Here is a 12,394-nt window from a genome sequence, read left to right on the forward strand (position 1 = left end):
ACAGCGGCGCTGGGCACACGCACGCCTGTCAATGATTAAATGAAGCTGGGAATCGGGGACAGCCGGAGGAGAGCCGGGCTCAGGGGAGCTGCAGGAATGGTGGATGCTAAAGAGAATTGCTCACCCTGCGTTTCCCAGAGCAGTCTCGGGTGATCTCAAGGTCCTTTCCAACCCAAACCCTTCTGTGAGGCTATGCCTCATTCTTAGAATAATAATGTGATAACTGCGTGGGACAGGAACAGGAGCAGCCAGAGCTGGTGCTGCCAGGGAGGGACCCAGAGCAAAGAAATTACGGGGGTTTTATACCCTGATGTTCCATGCACCTGATCATCAGGTGCTGAGCATGAGTCTTGCACTTCTCTCTTGGTCCCGTGGTGAATTTTGGTCAGGGTTCTCCTCATTATAGAACCATGGAATGGTTTGGGGTGAAGAGAGCTTAAAGCTCCTCCAGTCCCAACCCCTGCCACGGGCAGGGACCCCTTCCACTGGAGCAGCTTGCTCCAAGCCCCTGTGTCCAACCTGGCCTTGAACACTGCCAGGGATGGGGCAGCCACAGCTTCGCTGGGCACCCTGTGCCAGCGCCTCAGCACCCTCACAGGGAAGAGCTTCTGCCTTACCTCCAACCTAATCTACCCTGTTTCAGTCTGAACCCATTCCCTGTTGTCCTGTCACTGCAGAAGATGAAGAGGGGGGAACCCGTCATTAGTTCCTTATCATTGTCTGCATGCAAATTCCTTCTTATCTCTCAATTCCTTCCTATCTCTCTGGTTAGTTGCTCCCTGCAGAGGGAGGTACCTCCTTTATCTTCCAATCCGCACTGGTCTCAAAGCCTTCGCTTGCATAAATAAGACCAGGTTATAAATTAAGTTCTGCTTTATCTAGGTGGGAGCCGGCTGCTTTCAGCCCAAGGCTCCAGCAGCTTCTGCTCCCCATGCTCAGCTCTGCTCATTGCTGAACAGAACCACCCAGCCAAAATAAGCTCAGCCAGAGCATTCAGCTGACTCAGTCTGGTTCACAGCAGCCTCTGCACATCTCAAGGCAGCCCATTTCATACTGGAACCTGAACCAAGCTGCTGCGTGGTACCTGCCAGGTTACCCTGTAGTGTGGGTGAGGTGGTTTTAGGATAGATAGAAACTAATTATGGAACCAGCCAGGTTGGAAAAGGCCTTTAAGCTCATCCAGTCCAACCGTGCCCAGCACTCCAAGGCCACCGCTGCCCCATGGCACTGAGGACCTCATCTCCACGGTGTGTGAACGCTTGCAGGGCCGGTGACTGCAGCCCTGCCCTAGCAGCCTACCGTGTTCACTGCCATGAGCAGGGCTGTTTGCAAAGAGCACTCACCTTCCTCAGCGCTGGCCGAGGGGTCCCACGTGTTCTTCTCTCTTTGAGGCTCTCCTGTTTTGCGTGTCCTACAGAGCTTTAACAAGCTCTTCACCAGGTGCTCTGAGCCCGCTTCTGCAAAACGTGCGCTGCCCGCACGGACCCGAACAAGCATCCTCAAGTCATTTCTTACTTGGTTCTTGTGTGTAACTGGTGAGCAACGTTTTACACGCACCAACCCAGGCACCGCCAGCCAGCCCTGTGACAGTGTGAGGTGTTTGTGGTTCCTTTAAGTGCCTGAGGTTATTGCCGTTCTGTGTAAAAGCCACATGATGACTCCAAAGCCCCTTTACCAGATCAGTGAACAATGTCCTCCCATACTCTCAACGTGCCCTGCAGACAAATACCTATGTAAGCACAGCTAAAGACCACCTTGTGAAGAGGCTATAATGAAGGTCCCCAGCTTCTGACCTCTTGCTGGCAGATCAGAGCTGCCCCACGCCTCCAGCAGGCACTACCTGGACATGCAGAGGTTCCCATCTTCAGTCATGCCCTTCATGAACCCTTGGAAGAGCACAGGAAAGACTTTTGGCAGCTTCCCAGCCACGAGGCCGGGGTCTGCGTGTTGAACACTCACATTTGCCGTGCAGCCACCTTCACCCACCTTTGGTTTTGCACCTTTCCCCTGCAGACACCGGTCCCTTCCCAGCATGGGGCTAACACGATGCTTTGCCACGTGCACAGCAGCACCCGTGTGTTCTTGCTGGCTATAGTGCTTGGCACCTCCCAGGGAGCACACTGAAGAGACTCGGGAAGAGACAGAGCATGAAAGCAAGGAAAAACTCTGGTACTTTCCCCATGATTCTCATGCCAAAAATAAAAGCACCAAAGCCCCTGTGTCCCGTCCTCAGAACTGATCTTTGCCGTTTGGGTTCTCCACAGCAGCACTGAGCACAGCAGGAGAACACGGACCAAAGCAGCTTTTGGAGCTGTCTGGGGTGCGTGGGGAGCAAAGGAAAAGCAGAAGAGAGACACCATTTGTTCTCCCCACCGAAAGTCCCCAGCACATCCCAGCAGCATCCAGCACCTCCCAGTTTGCTGGAGCCTGCTGGCAGATGGCCAGAACATCCCAAGCTCCAGTTCTTGAGCTCTTTGTGTGGCTGGACACCGACCCTGCCAAGCGCCTGCACTGAAATCAGTGGTTTCCTCTGCCTGCACCCCCCCAGCACAAGCACTGCTCGCAGCATCCCTGCAGCATGCTCCCTCCCCTGAGATGGGGCCGCAAGCTCGTGGTTTCTCTTTCTCCTCCTTTTCACCCTGCTTCTCCACCACTCAGCTACTGGGATGAGGCAAATGCTGGGCTGAGATAGCCCAAAGGAGGAGATCAGCCCCCTGGAGGTGCTGATTTGGGGTCAGAAAGGAGCAAATGCTTTGGCATCACCCTGCAGACCCAAGCAGGTCACAGGGATTTGGCTTTACACAGTGACAAAGGTGTTAATCAGGAGGTAGGTTGCTTTGGGATGGGCTGGAGGCTCCCCTAATGACAGCCTGATGCTGTCACTCACACACCATGTGTGTCCCGAAGGAAAAGTGGCAATGTACAAAGAGCACCCTGGATGTCATTGCACCCCACTGCCCCCTGTACCTCCATTCCAGACCAGCCCATCCTCATCTGGAACATAACCTGGAGGTGGGGAGAGATTCCTGTCATGTTTTCAGAAGGCTTTTAGCAGAGGATTCGATATCATGAGACAGCAAAACCCAAACCCTCCCCTTGCAGGCCCTGCAGTGAGACCTGGCTCGTTTCTCTGGGTTTGTGTCCTCAGGTTGCAGTCCCTGGGCCATGAGCTTCTGTCTCCATAGCTGCAAAGATGTGAATCACATTGTTTGTATAATGAAACCTCATCGCGTAACTCTGGGAACTGACGCTTCCATATAATGGGCCAACATGGGGATATTGTAATTAAAAGCCCAGGTCTGGCAACAGCGTTTGTGTTCCTTCAGAGACCAGAGCTGCTGCTCCAGCAGTGGATTCCTTGCCAGAGCCTGCTCTCAGCAGCCTGCTCTCTCCCCACCTGCAGGGAGAACAGCTTCCCACAGGGCCACAACAGCCCTGCAGGCTCTCTGAGAGGTGGGGCATCCCAAAGAGGAGCAGTGGGGATTGCCGCAATCCATCCCTCCGTGCAGAGGAAAGGGGCTTCACTGCAGGGGAGGTGACAGGCTTCTCCTGGGAAGTGAAGGAGAACGAGTGGTTTTCTCCAGATGATACTGCCCATGAGCAGCCAGGCTGGGGAGGAAAGGGAGAAATCGGCTTTGGGGCATCGCTTTGGTCCCCTCTGGCATTAAATCCACTGCTGGGTCCCCCTCCGGCAGAGCAGCACAAGGATCCTCCCATGGATTTGCTTGGTTTTCCAGCTGCACACGAGTGGGGTCAGGGCAGGAGGCACCAGGAGGATGTGAGGGGGGGGGAGGCTCTCCCCAAACCTGTGGATGATGGACAAGCTGAGGAGCGGGATGTGGAAGACCAGGACCGCGCAGAGGTGGGAGATGCACGTGCTGAAAGCTTTGGCTCGTGCTCCCTGGGAGACGATGCTCAGGAGGGCCCTGAGGATCATCACGTAAGGCAGGAGGATGGTCAGGGAGTCCCAGCCCCTGGTCAGTGTCACCGCAGTCAGCCCGTACGAGCTGGTGACCAGGACATCCCCACACAGCAGCCTCAGCATGTCCTGGTGCAGGCAGGAGTGAGACAGGACACGGGACCTGCAGAAAGGAGCTTCTGAATCAGGACAGCAACAGGGGGCACCACGCGGGTGCCCTGCATGAAGATCACCCCCCTGCCTTCACTATGAGGGAGCTTGTGAGGGCAGAGGTGTAGGACGGAGGGGAGCAAATAGCACAGAGCGGTCCAAAGCCGTGGCCACCAGGACCCCCGACGCGACGGCAGAGAAGCAGTGGATGAAGTGCATCTGCGCAGCGCATGCCTCGAAGCACGGGGAGGTGGACTCAAACCAGAAAATGGCCAGCATGGTGGCAGGGACAACCCAGCTCTGCCGTGGACAGCACGGAGAGCGTACACATGGGCGTATGGAGCCTGTGGGCTGTCCGTGTCACCCAGAGCAAGGTGCAGCTCCCCGGGAGCATGAGGAGGTAGAGGCAGCAGAGGCAATGCCACCCAGTAGCTGCTCACCGGCAGACTGGGAATGCTGGTGAGGATGCAGGGCAGGGGACTGGACTCAGTCCCATTGGAAGATGACGTCTCAAGAACGGATGGTCCGAGGGGCTGGAAATAACAATGTTGTGGAATAAAAGCCCTGCTATGAGACACCCCAGGTACCCCATCTGCAGTGGTGCTGGGAGGACAGGCTCCAACAGCCAAAAACCCTCTGTGCAGCTGCCCTCATGAATAACCATCACATCAGCCTGAAGACACAGCAGACCAGTCCCAAGATCACTGTCTGGGCTGCGCACAGCAGCAGATAAAGAGGCGTTTAACGTCTCCCCTCGTTGTACTCAATCCCTAGCCTTTAAACTGCAGGATCATGCACTGGATTGGGATGAAGGGAGCCCTTCCACTAGAGCAGCTTGCTCCAAGCCCCTGTGTCCAACCTTGCCTTGAACACTGCCAGGGATGGGGCAGCCACAGCTTCTCTGGGCACCCTGTGCCAGCGCCTCAGCACCCTCCCAGGGAAGAGCTTCTGCCTAAGAGCTCAGCTCAGTCTCCCCTCGGGCAGGTTAAAGCCATTCCCTTGGCCTGTCCCTACAGGCCCTTGTCCCAAGCCCCTCTCCAGGTTTCTACAATGCCTTTGCCCCCACTGCCAGGAGCAAAGAGGGATCTCCACCTCCTTGGCTTTCTTTACACCCTCACTTACCTCTTTTGCTGTCTCTGTTCTCCCTCTCCCACGCTGCTTGGTTCAGTTTCAGAACACTTTTTCCCCTCATCCCAGGGCACTCAGCTCTATATTGTCCCCGTGTGACTCTTTCCTCTGAAGTGGTTTCTGAAGACCTGCACCATGGGCTGCTCAAGAGCACAGCACCAACGTGAGCCCAGCACCAGTCTGCAGGCAGAGCTGCTCTCCCACTGCTGCCTTTCAGGTCTGACCCTTTGGCCATGTGAAAACTCCACTTACTTACCTCTGAGAGCAGATGAGGTCCCAGTGTGTCGGGGACAAAACTTACCCATTCTGTGCTCCTCAGTGTGGGAATTCCAGCTGAATTCCAGCTGAATAGAGACATGCTCTGTGTGGCAAGAGCTGAGGATGTGCGGCTATGACCAGCTGTGGAGCTGGTGCCTTTAAGATGCCCTGAATTCAACTGCATTGGCAGAGAAGCCTGTTTGCAATAATGATCTGGAAATCTCCCCTGCCTTCCCAGCCTCCTGTGCCTGGGCATCACATCTGGTGCTCATGCTCAGGGGCAGTGAAGCTGCCCAGGAAAGCTGGTGGTTTCCTCTTGGTTTTCCTAGCAGCCTCAGGCAGACAAAGCACCACTTCAGCTTCTTGGTCTCGTTTGAACCTCTGGATTTCTTTCTTTCCATTTCACCTTTCTGCCAGCTGGAAAGCACAAACCCATCTTCCTCCCACCGGGGTGGTTTGGTTAATTGACCTGCAGGCTTAGCTGATAAGGCGCTTTGAAGCATTAATTTTGCCATGCTTACACTAAAAGGGAAGGAATCAATGCAGAGCCACACAGAATGAGGCTGCTTCTCATCCTGCAGGGGGATGTTATCTCTGTCGTCTGATCACATTCGGTCCAGCACAAACACTGATCTCTCTCTGCCTTCATCTTCCCCTGCATCCCCCCTTCCCTCTCGTGTCCAGATGCTTCTGCCTTGCAGGACCAGCATGGGCAAGGCTGATCCTTCATTCCCAGGGCTGATCTCCAGGTCTCATCCCCCTTCTCCTCCTTCTGCATCCAGGAGCTCCCTGACCCCAGGCTGTCATCACAGTGGAAGGGGTCCCTGCCCGTGGCAGGGGGTTGGAACTGGATGAGCTTCAAGATCCCTTCAACCCAAACCAGTCTATGGGCCTGTGAAATGAATTTACACATCCTGCTTGTGCAACACTTGAGAGAATGAAGGAAATGTGTAATTACTGACCAAGGTCAGCTTTTTAGGGTGGTTTTTTGCAGGAAGCCCGTATAGAAGATCAAAAGTAAGATTTACTAAAGCAATTTGCTCCCAGCACTTTTCCCGTATGCTGCTTTGATGTTTCTGCCAAAGAATCCCACAAATCCTTGTTCTGATGCCCTCAAACACACTGCCCTTGCAGAGGAAGAGCATCCCTGTCCTGCCATCCTCCTGCAGCCCACCCTGCACTTACCTGGTGACAGCAGAGGTCGGGGCTGGGGAGCAGGAGCGGCCCGGGGTGCAGAGTGCTGCAGGCAGGCACTGCAGAGGGCTGGGGAGCTGCCTTTAACCCAGAGCAAACCCCACGGGGCTCACCCGGAGCACAGCGAGTTCTGTGCTCTTCAGGGATGAGACACCATGGGGCTGGCTACAGGCAGGCTTCCCTGCCTTTGGAAACAGAGCAGTGTGACAGAGGGGGCGAGGCAGGTTTGGGTGAGGAAAACAGAAAGAAATTGGGTGAAAAATGTGTATGCAGAAAATTCCCTTGCTCTGTGAAACCTCTGCAGGGCGGGACCTGGGGCCTTCCCCCTCCTGGGTGCCCCTGTGCAGCTCATGGAGCAGATGATCCTTGAGGTCCTTCCAACCTAGGATCCTAGGATTCTGTGATCCTGGTGCCTGCGGTGCTCAACCTCCTTCTTCAGGGTGAGAACCAAACAGATACAGAGCAGGATCCCGATTTCAGTGACAATCCCTGGTGACAGAACTGCACCCAGCTCCTGACTTCCCTTGCCTTGGATTGGTGGCTTTGGAGACAGGGGATGTCCTGCTCTGACTCTGCAGCGTGCTGCCCTAGCCCTTGGCAGGCTCTCAGCCACTATCACAACACAAATAGCAATGTTTTATGACTGCAAATTGTCGAGCAAACACACTTCATGCAATAAGCACTAGTGCTGTCATAAAAGGCAACACGAGCTCATCCCATTGATGCTTTATGGATGCGGTCAGAGCCCTTCAGGAGTTAACGCTGAGCTGGGACTTGCTCCTTTCCCTGCAGTGCATCCCAGTGCACCCCAGGCAGGATGAGACAGACAGACACTATAAACCACTTCCATCTACTATTCACTTTTTCACTGTGCCTTCTTTTTCTGGTATTTATTCACTGCCTATAATTTAGGAAATTATCTCTGGGAGGAACAGACAAACGCCACTTTGTGGAAGCAGAAATTTCCAGCACAAATCTGATTAAGAGCTTCATTTCCTGAGTTAGGAACAAATTAACTCATTATCCACACACCACAAAGCAAACAGTGTCTGTAATAGCAGCTCAAGATGGGTGGGGGGGAAGGGGGGAACTGGATGTGGATGGGAAGGGCTTGGCTGTAGAGGGGCTGCAGGGGTGGCCAGGAGGGAGGTGAAGGGCTGCCATGTGCCAGACACAGGACACAGATGGTTCCAGCTACATCAGTAACAGACCCATCTCAGGGTCGTAGAGTGGTTAGAACTGGAAGGGACCTTAAAGACCATCCAGGTCCAGCCTCCTGCACCAGAGCTGAGCCAGACAGGGGTGCTTGTGGAAACATGTTTAGGAAAGGGCAGGAAATGTCAGACCAAGAGAGGAGTGAACAGAGAGAAACGGCACAGGGAACATGGAGGGCAGAGCAATAGGAGGTGCTCCATGGTGGTGGAAGCACTCCCACTAGGGGCTGTGGAGGACCCACACTGGAGCAGGTACATCCCCAAAGGGACTGCAGCCTGTGGATCAGCCCATGGACCCCTGGAAATGAGCAAGAAGGAAGGAGCAGCAGAGAGGAACTGCTGTGTACTGCCCCTGACCTGCAACAGCCATCACCTTCCCCAGGGCATTGAGTGATAACAAGGAGAGGAAAGGAGTCTGGAGTGAAGAAGGGACTGATGCGACTCTGATGTTCCCAAGGAGTCAAGTTCTAAGTCCAACACTCATTAACTCCAATGATAACTCAGATAACAGCTGTTTCTGAGTGGGAATGGACAGGTCATACACAATGCTCCACAAAATTAGGGCTGTGCTTTGACAGAGCAGCTCAGTTTTAATGAATCTATATTGAAATTTACTGTGCAGTTTATCACTTCATAGAATCATAGAACCATAGAATGGTTTGGGTTAGAAAGGACTTTAACATCATCCAGTTCCAGCCCTCTGCTGTGGGCAGGGACACCCCACACTAAACCATGGCACCCAAGGCTCTGTCCAACCTGGCCTTGAACACTGCCAGGGATGGGGCAGCCACAGCTTCTCTGGGCACCCTGTGCCAGCGCCTCAGCACCCTCACAGGGAAGAGCTTCTGCCTTATCTCCAACCTGAACTTCCCCTGTTTCAGTTTGAACCCATCACCCCTTGTCCCATCACTGCAGTCCCTAATGAAGAGTCCCTCCCCAGCATCCTTGCAGCCCCCTTCACACACTGGAAGCTGCTCTGAGGTCTCCACGCAGCTTCTCTTCTCCAGGCTCAACAGCCCCAGTGTTCTCAGCCTGGCTCCATACGGGAGCTGCTCCAACCCCTGCTCATCCTCGTGGCCTCCTCTGGGCTTGTTCCAACAGCTCCATGTCCTTTTGATGTTGAGGACACCAGCAGTGCACACAGTGCTGCAAGTGGGGTCTCATGAGATCAGAGCAGAGGGGCAGGATCACCTCCTTGGACCTGCTGGTCACGCTGCTTTTGAGGCAGCCCAGGATACTCAGCATTGCAAAGTTCTCCCACAGTCCCCCATCTCTACTACTCTGGGTTTAGTGCTTTCATAAAGAGCTTCATCCCAACGCACTTCACATCCTTCCCAGCACGCCCAACGCCTCAGCTCCCTGCTCAGCTGAAGTGGCAGCCTCCCACAAGTGTGAAAATTCACTATTTATTCCTTCTCCTTGGCCACGGTGTCTGGGCTGGAGGAAGGGAAGAGCTGCTGAGAACAGCTTGGGGGGAGCAAGCAGGGCCCCAGCGTGGGCAGTGATCCACCCATAGAACATGAGTTGCTGGACGTGGGGACTTTTATCTGGGGGGCTCTGATTGCAAAAGCCAGGTCAGAGGTGCAAGAGCCACAGAGGTACCGGGAAAACAGCCCAGACTTTGTTCTTGTGGCACATAAATTCGGTGGACCTGCAAACAGAGATCTGCTTTTGTAAGAGCCCACATTCATAAACATGCCAGCGGTGCCGCAGAGCCCACTTTGTATTCTGAGACCTGGAGGAAATAACAAGGTAGATGGATTAATTCAGCAGAAATGTTGTGGGTTTCATCCTTTCTTCGCGCTGCATCTGCAGCAGTGACCTATGAATCAGACCTCGCCAGCAATACATCACTCAGGCAACAGAAACCGCGTCCAAGTCGTACGAGGACAACCACAATGGAAAAGATGGGGAGAAAATCAGTGCTCACAGGTGTTTGTGCTCCTCCCCATGGACTCAGGAGCTGATCCCCTGACCCCACAGTGTGTGCAGGGCTGGAGGAAGGGGTCGGTGTGGAGGGGGGAAGGCCCATGCAGAAGGTTTGTGCTCCAGGATGGTTTGTGCCTGTGCCTGAGGAGTGGGCATCACCCCCAGCGAGGGCCAGCACCCCGAGCCCCACTCTTTCCCAGTTGCCTACCAATGCAAGGTGGTTTTGTTCCTCTTCCCCCCACCCCTACCTGTTAAAAGGTCCAGCAGCATCAATAGCTCTTGGAGAGGACCTGAGCGCTCCTCAGCTCATTCTCTCAGCACACAAAAGGAGAAGAAACGCAGCCTGTGCATCTCAAGCAAGAATACTGATTACCTCCTGCTCACCATCAGCTCAGTGACTCAAAGCTGGCTGCTCTGAAACGTTTCCACTGCTACATAGGCTGACCTCTGGACTCAGCATCCTCCTCAGCTTGCTAAGCAGGACCTGCTGCTTGCTGTGGGCAGTGAGCTGCTGAAACGGAGCCCGCACATACGTACAATCCTCTCCCAGGTCTCAGGTCATTAATATGGAAAGATCTGTGAGAAGAGGTGGGAGCTGTCTGAAGTGGATCACGTGCATCCTGCAGAATTAATGTGGCTGGGGTTAGTTCCCGTGGGGCCATGAATTTGTGCATGGATGGGAGGCAAGGAGTTAGATTGTCTTGAGAGAAAATGCAGTGAGCACCCAGGCACAGACCAAGGTTGGAGCAGGAAGCATCCCCTTGTCCTGAGGGGATCCTGCCCTGAGCATTTCATGGCACTTGGGTGATCAGCCGCCCTGTTGGTGCCTCAGTTTCCCTGCAGGAGCTCTGCCTGTGGACCAGCACGGGGGAACCCTCTGATCCCTCAGAGCCTTTCCCTGGGACAGGGAGCAGGGCGCTGTGCTTGGGAACAGGACAGGATTCAGAAGCAGTTGGCACATTTCACACCCCCCGAGGCTGGAAACAGGGCAGGAGGGGAGGATGAAGCGGGGCTGGATATTAGGACATGGGCAGGACATCTATAAGGGCCATAGGGCCAGGCCAAGGGGAATGGCTTTAACCTGCCCCAGGGGAGACTGAGCTGAGCTCTTAGGCAGAAGCTCTTCCCTGGGAGGGTGCTGAGGCGCTGGCACAGGGTGCCCAGAGAAGCTGTGGCTGCCCCATCCCTGGCAGTGCTCAAGGCTGGGTTGGACACAGGGGCTTGGAGCAAGCTGCTCCAGTGGAAGGGGTCCCGGCCCGTGGCAGGGGTTGGGAATGGAGGAGCTTTAAGGTCCCTTCAACACAAACCAGTCTGGGAGTCTATGATCTGCTTGGGTTTGACACCACACACAGTGGGGTTTATGGGAGAGGGGGGAACAGGAGGTAGAAACTGGCCATCAAGATGTGTCCATGAGAGGCAATGTGGCAACCAAACCTGTGCGTTAGTGACGAGAGAAGCGCAGAGCAGGACGACGCAGATATGGGAGATGCAGGTCCAAATACCTTCCGCCTCTCCTCCGTGGATGCCAGGCTCTACACAGTCCTCAAGATCCTGAGGTAGAGGCCAACAGACAACAGATCCAAGTCCGTGATGAAGAGAACCACGATGATCACCTGTGGTTCATACATGACCTCCCCCCTCACAGACTGCAAGGACAGGGGATGCCTAAATTAGGTCCAAAGGATCAGCACCCATTTTCAAAGCATTCCCTAAAGTTCATGGATGCTTCAGGATCCTCAGATGAAAGAGGATATTAAAGCCCAGCCCTAAGAATCCACTTGTTACCTTGTGCCCCAGAAGGAGCGCAGTGACACTGGATCCAAACCCGAAGTGAGCTTTACACCACCAGGATGAAGCCTGAAGGACACACACACTGCTGAGCGTGTACCAGAACACAGCTGCTACCCCGGAGATCAAATCTCCCCTGGTTATAGACCCGAGATCTCTTCGGTGCTGCTGAGACACGTAACCCCTGCAGGGGCAGAGAGGAGCGGGTTTGCTCACAAAGCATTGCTATTCCTGGCTATTCCCAGGCAGCAGTTTCTCCTCTGTGGTGATTCCACCTGAGGCCCCAGCAGTGAGTGATTGGGCTGATGAGGTTCCTCGGGTGCTATAAATGCTTCCACACAGGTCCTTGGACAGTCTGAGGGGTTGTTTGGTTGTATGAGGGAGCAGCAGGGCTTGAAGGTGGTGTGGGTACCACAGGTCCCATCATCCGGGTGAGAGGGGTAGGTGATTTTATTCGTTCAATCTGGTGTTATAGCAGGGTTTTGAAGCAAGGTGCCAAGCTCTGAGCCATCCATCCAGAAAGGCACTATGCAGATACCTCAATACATCAGTGGCCTTCAGCTCTTCCTGAGTTAGGAGCTACTTTATTAGTTCTATGTATCCCGCATTGAGCGGCTGTTGTGGTAGAGCACGGCCGGTCAGGACCTCGCTCCGCTTCCTGCGCAGGTCACTTACAGCAGGGTTAGGCATTGGGCTGCAGCCCCGTCCTTGGTGAAACAGATTCAGACAAGCTGTTATCACATAGGTGGAGCATGTGCTAGCCCGGGCGCCTGGGAAGACCTGCAATTGCCTGACCATAGCTCTGGCACTGTCC

General features: G+C 54.4%; 1 protein-coding gene across 1 annotated transcript; it reads right to left on the reverse strand.

Moving 5' to 3' along the window:
* Positions 1-3,664: 3,664 nt before the first annotated feature.
* On the reverse strand, positions 3,665-11,420 carry LOC134167061 (olfactory receptor 51G2-like). Its single transcript, XM_062625308.1, is given in 7 exon segments — positions 3,665-4,095; positions 4,098-4,154; positions 4,157-4,222; positions 4,225-4,351; positions 4,383-4,482; positions 4,484-4,602; positions 11,331-11,420. Coding segments are annotated over 7 exon segments (990 nt in total).
* Between the last annotated feature and the right edge of the window lie 974 nt (positions 11,421-12,394).

Source organism: Pezoporus occidentalis, unplaced genomic scaffold (genome assembly GCF_034315485.1).
Source record: "Pezoporus occidentalis ecotype Australia unplaced genomic scaffold, CSIRO_AGI_Poc_V1 ctg279, whole genome shotgun sequence".
In the NCBI taxonomy this organism is placed as follows: Eukaryota; Metazoa; Chordata; class Aves; order Psittaciformes; family Psittacidae; genus Pezoporus; species Pezoporus occidentalis.